Source organism: Mustelus asterias, chromosome 14 (assembly GCF_964213995.1).
Source record: "Mustelus asterias chromosome 14, sMusAst1.hap1.1, whole genome shotgun sequence".
Lineage (NCBI taxonomy): Eukaryota > Metazoa > Chordata > Chondrichthyes > Carcharhiniformes > Triakidae > Mustelus > Mustelus asterias.
The window spans coordinates 21,465,276-21,478,742 of record NC_135814.1 but is presented as its reverse complement, the minus strand read 5'-3'; the positions used below and the strand labels follow the sequence as shown (position 1 = coordinate 21,478,742).

At 41.6% G+C, this 13,467-nt stretch overlaps 1 protein-coding gene across 9 annotated transcripts in view; it reads left to right on the top strand.

The window, feature by feature from the left end:
• Nucleotides 1–13,013, top strand: part of epc2 (enhancer of polycomb 2) — a 57,993-nt gene extending 44,980 nt beyond the window's left edge. For 5 of the 9 annotated variants that reach the window (XM_078227983.1, XM_078227982.1, XM_078227989.1 and 2 more), the window contains exons 12-14: nt 1,835–1,994; nt 10,185–10,518; nt 12,090–13,012. In XM_078227983.1, coding sequence (XP_078084109.1) covers nt 1,835–1,994; nt 10,185–10,518; nt 12,090–12,159 — 564 coding nt within the window. In that variant the 3' untranslated portion in view covers nt 12,160–13,012. Of the gene's footprint in view, nt 1–1,834; nt 1,995–10,184; nt 10,519–12,089 lie in introns of all 9 variants that reach the window. The other 4 variants (XM_078227985.1, XM_078227984.1, XM_078227991.1 and 1 more) reach the window with 1 other exon arrangement.
• The last annotated feature ends 454 nt before the right edge of the window (nt 13,014–13,467 follow it).

Here is a 13,467-nt window from a genome sequence, read left to right as displayed (position 1 = left end):
ATGAACACATTTGTTGAACAAAAAAGTAGTTTATTTATTAGTCACAAGTAAGGCCTACATTAACATTACAATGAAGTTACTGTGAAATTCCCCATGTCGCCACAGTCTGGCGTCTGTTCAGGTCAATGCACCTAACCAGTACGTCTTTCAGAATGCGGGAGGAAACCGGAGCACCCGGAGGAAACCCATGCAAACATGGAAAGAAAGTGCAAACTCCACACAGACAATGACCCAAGCTTGGGTCCCTGGTGCTGTGAAGCAGCAGTGCTAACCACTCTGCTACCATGCCACTCTACATTACTAAAATCAGTAAATGTAGATTTCACAGATTGTCTTGGAATCAAATTAATAATGGCATTTTTCTTAAGCTAACAGAACTACCACAGAAAGTAGTTGAGGCCAAAGCATTGAATGTTTTCAAGAAGCAATTCGATATAGCACTTGGGGCGAAGGGGAGCAAAGGATATGGGGAGAAAACAGGATCAGGCTGTTGAATTGGATGATCAGCCATGATCAAATGGCTGCCTCCTGCTCCTATTTTCTATATTCTATATTTCTATAACCCTTGACAAGACAACCTCAAACATGGTGGAAATGTGACTTTTATTACTGAGTCTCTGATTAGCCTTGCATCCCCCTGATATTCAGACTGATCTGTGTTCCTCCAATACCACTCAAGATAGAGCTCCTAATTCCTTTCTAGCTATTCCAAAACAAAGGATACCAAATTATTTTTCATTACTCTCACCTTAGTAGTTAAACGTCACAGGAATCCAAGCAGAATTGCGCAACAATACTGCATGGGCAAATTGAATGAATGGAAATGATCCCTTGATCTGATTTGAATACTTTCACTAGCCTGAGATGGGTCCCTGTCCAAGGACACTTGGTGATTGCAGAAGTAATCAAGTAAATGCCTATCACTCTACAAAGGCAACAGGAATTTAAGCAAACATTTGTGTAAACAGTTGGTGCCTTTGGCATGCTAATGTATATATCGAGCAGTATGCTTTAGTGTGTAATTTGTGGTCATTGGTAAAGAATGTTGTTGGATTGTTACAAGGTTATGAAAAGCACTTTTCACATGTAAGCTTAATGTAATCCATCTTGACCAAAAATGCTTAATTTTTGTTAGAAAGCATAATCCATTAGTTTGTACAAAATAAAAAGAAAAGCCTAGCATATCGTGGTTATGAACCATTCTTGTCTCTGGTTCTGAGTGAGGTTTCTAATTAATGGTTTGTTTTCTTAGGGCAGATGCTCTTCTCTTGTGGGTACTTTTGTTCCTAACCACCCCTTGTCCAAGCCAGAGTCTTGTGAGGACAAGCTGGTGGGAACATCCATCCACACAGTGGAGTTCTGTTTCGTTTCCCCCATTGGGTAACCTCTATTTGGCACTAGTGGTATGATTGAGATCAGGGAGTCAATATAATTGGTGCTCAAACCTATGAGCCTTCATGTGGTGGTCATGCTACCATTCCTTAACAAATGTAATTTTCCTGGAGTAATTTGCCAATTTTTATTCAGTCATGGTCAATGCTTATACAGCAAAAGAGGTTTCTCCTTTTCTGCTGAAAAATACAACATTTAAATATGATCATGGAATAATTAATCACAGCATTTTCAAGCGTGGATTAATTTATACTTTGGAAGGGGTGATCAAATGAGCAGTTCCTTTAATATACCCTGTTTTTTCTTTTGTTTAATATTGATTTATCAATAATGTTTTAGGGATTTGTATTATTTACTTCATTTCATCCCATCAGTCTAACCCTCTGTTCGTGTCTCTTTCATGTACTTGGTTAACTCTAAAGTTTGTGAAATATCTTTTCAGGGATCCAGGATATCTGATTGTTCCTCAAAAACGCTGGATTCAGCTAGTGCCCATTTTGCTGCATCAGCAGTAGTTAGCGCTCCTGGACCAGCTCAGGCAGAAGTTTCCAAGGATGCCATAGGTCATGCTACTAACATGAATGGTGTTGTCCAGTCTGCAGGTGAGTGTATAACATTGTTGTCCATAAAAACGTTTGCTAACTATCAACAGATGTTCGGAAAATAATGATTTTCAGCAACTTTTTCTTGGGTAATGCAGATGCATGAGAAATACACAAACTTAGCAATTTCAGGTTAGCAACACTAATGGCTTTCCTTCCACTTCTCTGTAGTAGGAATAGGACCTACGCTGTATTTTTACCAAAGCAGACCGTCAGTTGGAAGCATACTAGAACATTAACTGTAAAGTGTAAACTGTAAAGGGTCTTTTTCCGGCTGGAGGCCTGTGACTAGTGGTGTTCCGCAGGGCTCTGTATTGGGACCTCTGCTGTTTGTGATTTATATAAATGATCTGGAAGAAGGTGTAACTGGGGTGATCAGTAAGTTTGCGGACGACACAAAATTGGCAGGACTTGCAGATAGTGAGGAGCATTGTCAGAAGCTACAGAAGGATATAGATAGGCTGGAAATTTGGGCAAAGAAATGGCAGATGGAGTTCAATCCTGATGAATGCGAAGTGATGCATTTTGGTAGAAATAATGTAGGGAGGAGCTATATGATAAATGGCAGAACCATAAAGGGTGTAGATACGCAGAGGGACCTGGGTGTGCAAGTCCACAGATCCTTGAAGGTGACGTCACAGTTGGAGAAGGTGGTGAAGAAGGCATATGGCATGCTTGCCTTTATAGGACGGGGCATAGAGTATAAAAGTTGGGGTCTGATGTTGCAGATGTATAGAACGTTGGTTCGGCCGCATCTGGAATACTGCGTCCAGTTCTGGTCGCCACACTACCAGAAGGACGTGGAGGCTTTGGAGAGAGTACAGAGGAGGTTTACCAGGATGTTACCTGGTATGGAGGGGCTTAGTTATGAGGAGAGATTGGGTAAACTGGGGTTGTTCTCCCTGGAAAGACGGAGGATGAGGGGAGACTTAATAGAGGTGTATAAAATTATGAAAGGCATAGATATGGTGAACGGTGGGAAGCTTTTCCCCAGGTCGGTGGTGACGTTCACGAGGGGTCATAGGTTCAAGGTGAAGGGGGGGAGGTTTAACATGGATATCAGACGGACATATTTTACACAGAGGGTGGTGGGGGCCTGGAATGCGCTGCCAGGCAAGGTGGTGGAGGCGGACACACTGGGAACGTTTAAGACTTATCTAGACAGCCATATGAACGGAGTGGGAATGGAGGGATACAAAAGAATGGTCTAGTTTGGACCAGGGAGCGGCGCGGGCTTGGAGGGCTGAAGGGCCTGTTCCTGTGCTGTATTGTTCTTTGTTCTTTGAATTTTATTCATTTTGCTTCCAATAATGGAATGTTGGGTAACCAAAAATTGCAAGTAGGCTACTTCAGTTTCTGAGGAGTAGTGTATGTTCAACATCATTATGATATTTAAAAAAAAATAACTCATTCAATGCTTATGTGACTTCTGATTCTTGTAGTTGTTTCAACCAAGAAGTAGTAGAAACTGCTACAGTGTTTTTCACGTGAAGTAGAAGCTTTCAGCAGCAAGTGGTGGCACAGTGGTTAACACTGCTGCCTCACAGCGCCAGCAACCCGAGTTCGATTTCCGGCTTAGAGTCATAGAGGTTTACAGCATGGAAACGGGCCCTTCTGCCCAACTTGTCCATGCCGTCCTTTTTTTATTTTGAAACCCCTAAGCTAGTCCCAGTTGCCCGCATTTGGCCCATATCCCTCTATAGCCATCTTACCCATGTAACTGTCTAAATGCTTTTTAAAAGACAAAATTGTACCTGCCTCTACTGCTACTACTGGGAGCTTGTTCCAGACACTCGACACCCTTTGTGTGGAAAAAGTTACCCCTCTGGACACTTTTGTATCTCTCCCTTCTCACCATAAACCTATGCCCTCTAGTTTTAGACTCCCCTACCTTTGGCTTGGGTCACTGTGCGGAGTCTGCACGTTCTCCCCATATCTGCGTGGTTTTCCTCTGGGCGCTCCGATTTCCTCCCACAGTCCAGAAGACGCGCTGGCCGGGTGCATTGGCCATGCTAACTTCTCCCCCGATGTACCCGAACAGACGCCTGGGTGTGGCGACTAGGGGATTTTTACAGTAACTTCATTGCGGGGTTAATGTAAGCCTACTTGTGATACCAGCAAATAAACTTTATAAACTGAACAAGTTCCTGCCCTTCTGTATGGTTGTAATGGACAGGATTTTCAACACCAGGATGGGGAAGCGCAACTTTCACCCTTCCAAGCAGCACAAATAATCCCATCATTTATAAATAATTAATCTTATCTTGCCCATAGGTATTAGGTCGGTTTAATTGACCTTTAACAAAGTGGGACTTGTCTGCAGAAAGTTGAGACCCATCTTTCACAAACTTTTTAAGAACAAGTCACTTAGTTCAGTGACTGAGATAAAAACTGTAATGTTATATTAACACAATGGAAGAATTGAATTACCAGTGTTAATTGTTGCAGCTTTTGGAAATTTGTATTAATTCAGTTTGTTGCCATGGTAGCAGAGCTTTTCTTTGATGGTTCTGCCTTTCTTGAGCAAGAACTCTCCACTTATAAAAGTAAAACCGAGCTGGGTTGTTGAGAACACAGGATCTCCTACTCTTGCATTGTATGAAGATCCATGATCTACACCATAATTCCAGTACTCCACCGATGTACATTACAAAAGGCCACGGAAAAATGTAGTTTTGGCAGAAGGCTTGATAAAAGATCGTTGTTACAATGTGCTTGGGGACATTGTCTCAAGTTCTCTAATTGATCAATGTCAGTTGTTACAATTTTAGAACAAAGCTTTATTCTGTTCAGCTCTGTCCTCTAGAAGACAGTATTGCTCTCAAATCTGTCCACCTGAGTTACTTAGTCCTATGAAATTAGGTGTTAATATTCCTGGTATGCTGGCAACTTCTTTGGAATAAAATCAAATGTGGAAGAAAAATGTTTAAATTATTTCCTTAAACTAACGTATATGGTTAGGAATCGCAATTTACTGTTCCACTTCAGTTGGAAACAATTTTTTTTAGAAAAGCTCCTTGTGAATGCTTCTGTTGGTTTTTATTGAACATCAGTTTTCTACAGTCATTATAATTGTCTTACTGCAGTTATTAGTGATTCAGATGAAACCATTTTAAATGACAAAAATCTGCTAAACAAAATGGGGGGGGGGGAGAGGATTCCCTGTCTTCAACTGCGCTGTTAGTAGGTTGTACAGTCCTGGAGAATAGCGTGTGGGCCTAAAAATCTATTTCGCACATGGCACTAAACAATTTGCAATTCTCCCGGCCACTTCCTAATGGCATGAACCAGTTCAGGGTGCAAGTTCCATTTAACATATTTATAAGTAACATTAAATATGCATAGCCCACTCACTTCCCAGCACATGGAATTCTCCAGCCTTCGGGCATGGTGCAATAACAGCGAGAATCATTACTGGTCTCCACTGGCGAAGACGTGGAAAGACAGGGCGGCACGGTAGCACAGTGGTTAGCACTGCTGCTTCACAGCTCCAGGGACCTGGGTTCGATTCCCGGCTGAGGTCACTGTCTGTGTGGAGTTTGCACATTCTCCTCGTGTCTGCGTGGGTTTCCTCCGGGTGCTCCGGTTTCCTCCCACAGTCCAAAGATGTGTGGGTTAGGTTTATTGGCCATGCTAAAAATTGCCCCTTAGCGTCCTGAGATGTGTAGGTTAGAGGGATTAGCGGGTAAATATGTAGGGATATGGGGGTAGGGCCTGGGTGGGATTGTGGTCGGTGCAGACTCGATGGGCCGAATGGCCTCCTTCTGCACTGTCGGGTTTCTATGACTTCTAATAGTCACACCAAGGGGCTCGGAGGTAACTGAAGCCCCAGGGTCATTGGGAGCATGGCCGGATGGTGCCCATCGAGTGGGACCCAGCTGGCACACTGGCAGTGCCTGGCACTGGTCACCAGCCAGCCTGCCAGTGTGCCAGTGGCAGTGCCGAGTGGGTGGGGGCCACAACAGGTGGCTATGTGGGGGAGGGGGGTTCATGGTGAAAGCGGTTTTGATTTGTTGGAGGCTGATGGTGTTTGACCCATCGGGAGGGCCCTGGTGCCAACGACCCATATCGGGGTGGGGAAACATGCCGCCAGTGAGGGAGATGGTCGTTCCTGGTGTGCGTGCGTGTTCCCAGTGCATTCTGCGATTGGGGCGCCCTTGTGAAATGGCACCCAAGCGCTCTGAGGCCAGGCTCACAGACGTATTTAGGCCCCACATCCTCAGCACTGGCACGGAACTCCCAACTCTCCAACCATGGGAGGATTGCGATGTGAAGCGCGCCTTCGAGACCAGCGCAGATTGCTCCTTTATTCTCGCCGTCATGACACTTCGGAATTCTTTGGGAGAATGCCACCCATTATGTCAGCAGGTCTGACAGTATCTGTGGAGAGAGAATAGAGCCAATGTTTTGAGTCTGGATATGTCCCTTCACCAGAGCTGAAGACAATAGAAAATAGGGTGATCTTTATGCTGTTGGGGAGTGACAAAGATGTCATAGACATTAAGACGGAATGTAAATGGTGATAGTGGACAGTAAGAAATCAATGTGTAAATGGCAGAACAAAGGTAAGCAGAGTGTCAAAGGGCAACCTGAGACATGCAGCCGATAGCTCAGGTGCTGTTCCTCCAGTTTCAGTTGGGCTTTACTGGAAAATTACAACAGGCCAAGGGCAGATATGTGGACATGAGAGTAGGATGATGATGTGTTGAAACGGCAAGCGAAAGGAAAGTCTGATTTCTTGCTTGCGGACGGAGCGAAGGCATTTTGCAAAGCAGTCACCCAGTCTGTGTATTGGTGTCTCTGATGTAGAATGGACTGCATTGGGAGCAGTGAGTGCAATAGACCAGATTAAAGGAGGTTCGCATGAAGCACCGCTTCACCTGAAATGAGTGTTTAGGCCCTTGAATGATGAGCAGGGAGGAGGTAAAGAGGCAGGTGTTGACCTTCTGCGATTGCACGGGAAGGTGCCATGGATAGGGGTGAGTTGTTGGATGTGATGAAGGAGTGAACCAGGGTATCCCCGAGGGAACAGTCCCTACGGAATGCTGACAGGGGGAAGTGAGGAAAAGATGTGCTTAGTGGTGGCCTCACGCTGGGGTTGGCAGAAATGGCGGAGGATGATCCTTTGAATGCACAGGCTGGTGGGATGAAAAGTGAGGACAAGGAGACGTTATCCTGGTTCTGGGAGGGAGGGGATGGGGTGAGAGCGGTGGCATGGGAGATGGTTTGGACACAGTTGAAAGCGCTGTCAACCATGGTGGGTGGGAAACCATGATTAAGGAAGAAGGAAGTCATAGCAGCAGCACCATTTTAGAAAGTGGCATTATCGAAACAGATGCAATGGGAGCAAAAATAGTGTGCCTTTATTATCAAAATATGTACTTGGATTTCTTCTCTCAGAATAGTTAATGGTCAAAGAGCAAAATACTGCAGTTGCCGGAAAGCTAAAATAAAAACAGGAAATGCTTGAAATACTTAACTGGTTAGGCATCATCTGTGAAAAAAGAAAAGTAGAAGTGACCTTTTCAGATCTATGGCTCTTTGTCATATCTGTAAAGTTGATGATACCCTACAACAGGGGTCTCCAAACTACAGCCCGCGGACCACACCCGGCCCGCAGCCAGTGGGGTGGGACGGGATTCCTACTGCCGAAAACACTCCTGCGTCTGGAACCCCGCCACTGACTCAGGATCTGGACACGGGGACGGAAGCCACAGGCCGGACATTTGCTGCCGCTCTGCGCGGTGTCTGATGGACCCATGGGAATCCCCGCTCTCTTTACCGGCCTATTGTCCTGTGACTGACAGTTCATTAAACGAATCAGCAATTGAGACATCTGTTATCCAATTGCCGCTCTGCATTGACTAAGTGACAGCTGCTTTATCCAATCCATAAGCTCCATCTGTCTGAAATGAGCGAGAACAATGACAGTGATGGCGGCAATTCAGACCAATTCAGTTATGGAAGGAAAAAAGAAAAGAAAAGTGGATAGTGAGTACCGTTGTTTAATGAAGAATGGGGTATAAAGTACTTCTTTGTACAAGCAGGTGATAAAGCCTTGTGTGTCATATGCAACAAAACTGTTGCAGTTTTGAAGGAGTACAATGTACGTCGGCACTATGAGACCAAACATGAACCAAGTTATTCCCAATTCACAGGAACACAGTGTTCGGAAAAATTTGAATCAATGCAACGCAGGTTGCTTTCCCAACAAGCTTTTTTTATGCAGAAGATAACTGAAAATGAAGCTTTAACCAGGGCCAGTTACAAACTAGCTTATGTGTTGGCTAAAAGAGGAAAGCCACTCACCGATGGAGATCTCGTCAAAGAGTGTATAATGGAACCAGTGGAAGAGTTATGCCCAGAAAAAGCAAACTTGTTCAAAATCATCAGTCTTGCGCCAAATACTGTTGCTCGTAGAATTGAGGATATAGGAAGCAATATATTTCATCAAATTGCAGACAAAGCAAGAAATTTTCAGTTGTATTCTCTCGCACTTGATGAATCGACTGATGTGTGTGACACATCACAACTCCTAGTATTCATCCGTGGCGTCGACAGTGAATTTAATGTGACACAAGAATTAGCATCAGTGCATAGCATGCACAGCACAGTAACTGGAGAAGACATCTTCCAAGAATTACAAAAAACTGTGTTAGAATATAACCTGGAGTGGAATAAACTGCAATGCGTGATAATTGATGGAGGAAAGAACATGTCTGGGCTGAAGAAAGGTTTGGTTGGACAAATCACAAAAGCTTGTGAGGTTGGTGGATTCTCAAAGCCCATGTTTCTGCATTGCATTATCCATCAACAAGCATTGTGCGGAAAATATGTGGATATGTCTTGCGTTCTGAAACCTGTTGTTTCAACAATGAATTTCATTCGATCTCACGGGCTTAATCATCGCCAGTTCATTTATAAAACTAATTCTTTTCTCTTTGGCCCCCGAAAATGTGTAAAATATACGATGTGGCCCTCGTACTGAAAAGTTTGGAGACCCCTGCACTACAACATAGTTCTTCTTACACAGAATAAAATATCTGAAAGTGACACCTGCATTTGGCTTAAGATTCCAATTCGGGTGGACAGTTGAATAGCTCCTTAATTCATGGACATCATTATGAACAATATAGAAAGTAATTAATTCTGTTAAGTTATCATTTAATACTTTGCGCACAATACAGGTTTTATTTTTATTTAATATTTATCTTGTTACAAGTGGCTATAATACTGAATCTTAAGATCTAAGCTTGAATTCTAACTATGGATCACTTTTATTTTTTGTTGATTTATTAATTTCTCTGCAATAATGCACTTCAAGTGCATTTAGGTGCTCACCAGTAGTAGAAAAGGATAATGAACTGGGTTGCATTTGTAGTTATACTTTCAGTATTATTTACTACTTGAATTTTTTGACACTGGTATTTTAGCCAGAATTTAAATGTCTTGTTTAAGTCTGCTCCCAGGAGAAGAATCCAGATTCTCCAGTCTCTCCACATAACTGAAGTAGTTCTTCTATGGTACCACTCTATTAAATCTCTTCTGCCACCTCACCTTGTGATCCTTCCTAAAAGTACGGTGTCCAGAACTGAATACAGTCTCCAGGCTGAGACCCCACTATTATTTCATATAGCTTTTTGCATCACTTCCTTGCATTTGTGTTCTGTGCCTGGACACTAATAAAACAAAGGGTCCCAGCTTTTATAAGTCTGCTTAACTTGCCCTGCCTCAGGTTACTCTGTTCCTGATACAATGTATCCCCTATAAAATTGTACCATTTAATCTAGTTAGTTGTCCAGCTTGATCAAAATGTTGAATCTGAGATTTTGGTATGCGTTGATCCTGGACCCAGTGGTGCTGTTGTGTTTTTTTTTGTAAGAGCCCATTTGGTGTTGTGTAACATCACCTTGTAAATTGTACATCTCCCTTAGTGGCAAAAACAAAAGCCTATGCCACCAAATTCCATTTTACTCATCCAGAAACTGGAAATATGTATAATAGATCTAAGATTTCTGAAAGACTGCACCTGAATTATCTATATAAAAACATTGTTTCTGCTCCAATCGGTTTCAAAATTCTAACATTGTGCATTTCAGGGTTGTGCAGAAAACCAGTCAAGAATAAAACTTTGATCAAATGCAAAGAGATTAGTCCATTTTTAATTTCCATTCTTGCTTCTTTTCACAGGCACCTATCGGAATCTCCAAACCTTCAATGCTACTTCGTCCTCTGGTCCAGGATTATCTACTGTACAAATTATAAGAACTGTCAGTCGCACCTCAGCAAATCACGTGTTCCCTGCATTACGCACAAGCAGTCCCCAGTCGTTTCCTGTGAACAATTCCTGTATAGGAACTGCTGTGCGGCTGAACAGTATGAATGTGGTTACTCCTGTCAATGTGCATCTCAGTGCAAGGACTTCAGCACCTTCTCCTTCTGCCTTAAAGCTGGCCACAGCTGCTACCAGTCTTGACAGGGTGCCCAAGGTGACCCCGAGTAGTGCCATCAGTAGCTTGGCTAGGTAGGTAAAGAAGCTTTATGTAATCAAGTTCTAAAGGAGTGTAAGTGGTTTCTGAGAATAAACTTTCCTATGGTGTGACCTCATACATGCTGATAGGAGATCCTTCTGCACTTCGTGTAGTCTAAAATTATTCATACTTAAATAGGAACAGCGATTGTAAGTTCATTGAGGTCAATTAGATTTTAATTTCTTCATTGTGCTGTTTGTGACAACCTCATCCCTTCACCCACTGTGCTGGAAAAGTAAGCAATATTTAGAGCAGCTGTACAATAGGGCAGGAAGGGAAGGAAATTAAGAAGGTGCTTGTTAGTTATTTAAAGCATTTTACTGAACAATCCCCAGAAATAAATATTTGAAAACTGTATTGATTTAACTATTAGATCAATGTTTTGAATTAAAGTGTAGTATCTAATAAATGGATTCATTAAATTTAGATAAATTAGTAGGGCGGCACGGTAGCACAGTGGTTAGCACTGCTGCTTCACAGCTCCAGGGACCTGGGTTCGATTCCCGGCTTGGGTCACTGTCTGTGTGGAGTTTGCACATTCTTCTCTTGTCTGCGTGGGTTTCCTCCGGGTGCTCCGGTTTCCTCCCACAGTCCAAAGATGTGCGGGTTAGGTTGATTGGCCATGCTAAAAATTGCCCCTTAGTGTCCTGGGATGCGTAGATTAGAGGGATTAGCAGGTAAAATATGTAGGGATATGGGGGTAGGGCCTGGGTGGGATTGTGGTCGGTGCAGACTCGATGGGCCGAATGGCCTCTTTCTGTACTGTAGGGTTTCTATGATTTCTATGATAACTTGATATGTTATTTATGGTCCAGTTTCTCCACAATTATTCTGAGATGTATTGAAAATGCTGTCATTGGTTTATCAATATTTATAATGTATGATTTCAGTTGTATTTTGTGGATTTTAGTTTACCTTTGTTGCCATTCATTATTGCTTTTCTTGGAGGATATTGTATTTTTCCTTGAGGATTATTCAGTCTTAAATCACGGAATAGTTAAAGCTCAGTAGTGTTTACAATGCAGTAGTTTTATTGTGGGATTTCAGTGATTTGGATGGGATTGTAACCATTAAATTTAAATCCATTGGTAAATGTGTAGTGAGATTCATTGGATTGAGTGAGAGGGGAAAGGGATACTTGTTCTGTTTTTTATAAATGCCGCTGATATCAGATTAATGATTGGCACACAGCAAATTGTATCTCAATCAATTGGGAATTAAGTTAACCTCACCAAAATATTATTGTACAGCATAAATAAAGAGCATAGCTGGAATAGAGAAAGAAACCTTAGGCATACCTTTGTTCTGTTTAATTATGGGTTGGACTACCAATGTTTGAAAGTAAAATACTTAGATTTTATTCTCTTAAATTCCAGTTTTAATATCTGATTGCACTTCTAGTCCCAGCACAAATAGACAAAACAATATGCAAAAGGATTTAATACTTGAGGATAACCCTCTGATGTGGATTTAACAAGTTTTTAAAAATATATCTTTGATTTCTAAAAGATTCATGCTGTACGGCTGTAATTTCCATATTAAAAAATTGTTTCTTTTCTTGCAGGGAGAGTAGTGAACCAGAGAGATTATTGAATGGTATTGCAGACAAAACAGTAGCGATGGAGGTGACATAACATCATCTAAAGCACCTCTTCTAAGACATAGTGATGGAAATCTTGCATTCCAGTCAGAATGCAGAATGCGGCACCCAATGGATTGCAAGTGCTAAATGTGGACCTGAATGGTGTCATATTATAAATGTAAAATTCTGTCTATAGATAAATGTAAATTTTGTAAAGTTCAGGTGATCACTACCTTGTACAATAGTTTATTTGTATCATCATATGTATTTCTGTTACTTGAATACTAGATATTCATCATGCTTTGCACTTGAAATTACAACAGAATGAAAATGACACAAATCTATGGGATCATGAGCATGAAATTGGGATCCTTTTGTCACTTGTTTTAACTATTTATTTTGCCATGTTTACATTTTGTAACTTGTACAAATCAACTTTGTGCTTAAAAAAAATTTAAAAGATATTTAGGTAGGCCATGTAAATCCTTGTCATTTTTTGTACATTGTAAAGTTTTCACTTTTTTTTCTCACGAATTGAATAGATGGATGTTTGGTAAATACTAAGTGACATTTCTTTATCAGACATTTAAGTCAAGACAAAAAAATAGTATTTTCTATTGTTTTGGAGGGTGAGGGTTGTGAAACAGAATTGAAGATTATCAACTTCCATTTTGCTCCTTTTCCTGTGGCTGCAAGGCAAGTAACAGGTTAGAAAGACTGTCTGACTTTTATGTTTGGACTCCTTTAGTATAGTGTTTTTATGAGTTTATACAATTACTATTACATAGGCCTTTTCAACAGTATTAGTATTGGAATGTTAGTGTCAGCACTACATCAGACAACTTCCTTGTTACTTGATCTTGTTAAGTGAAAAAAAATGCAGGGAAATTAAACATACATATCAGAATACCTGTTTGGCCTCGCATTATTTCATAAAATAGCATTGCTAACATTGAAAAGAAAGGTCAATTTTTGCTTTCACCACAACTGAATCTAAATGTTAACATATTCTTTGTAAACATAATGATATCAATTGGACGAGAGATTTTGGTTCCAGTGCCTTCCCTACAACCGCATTGCCTTGTCGGAGATCCGTGTATGTTTCTGGAAGAGGATGAAATGAAAGCGGCTTCAGTGACTGTCACACTCTTTCCAGTGGTTGAGACAAGGATGATAGTTGTCTACCAAGAGCACAATCAGCAAAATGTGCAGCTCTGGTTTTGTCCAAGTGAAGTTAATGCTCACGTTTCTGTGGAAACTCATTAGCATGAGCCTGATGTAAAAATTCCCATGAATCAGCACAATCAGCTGTTGTTATCGATTTCTAACTGGAACGGTATTCTCCAGCATCACAGGATTA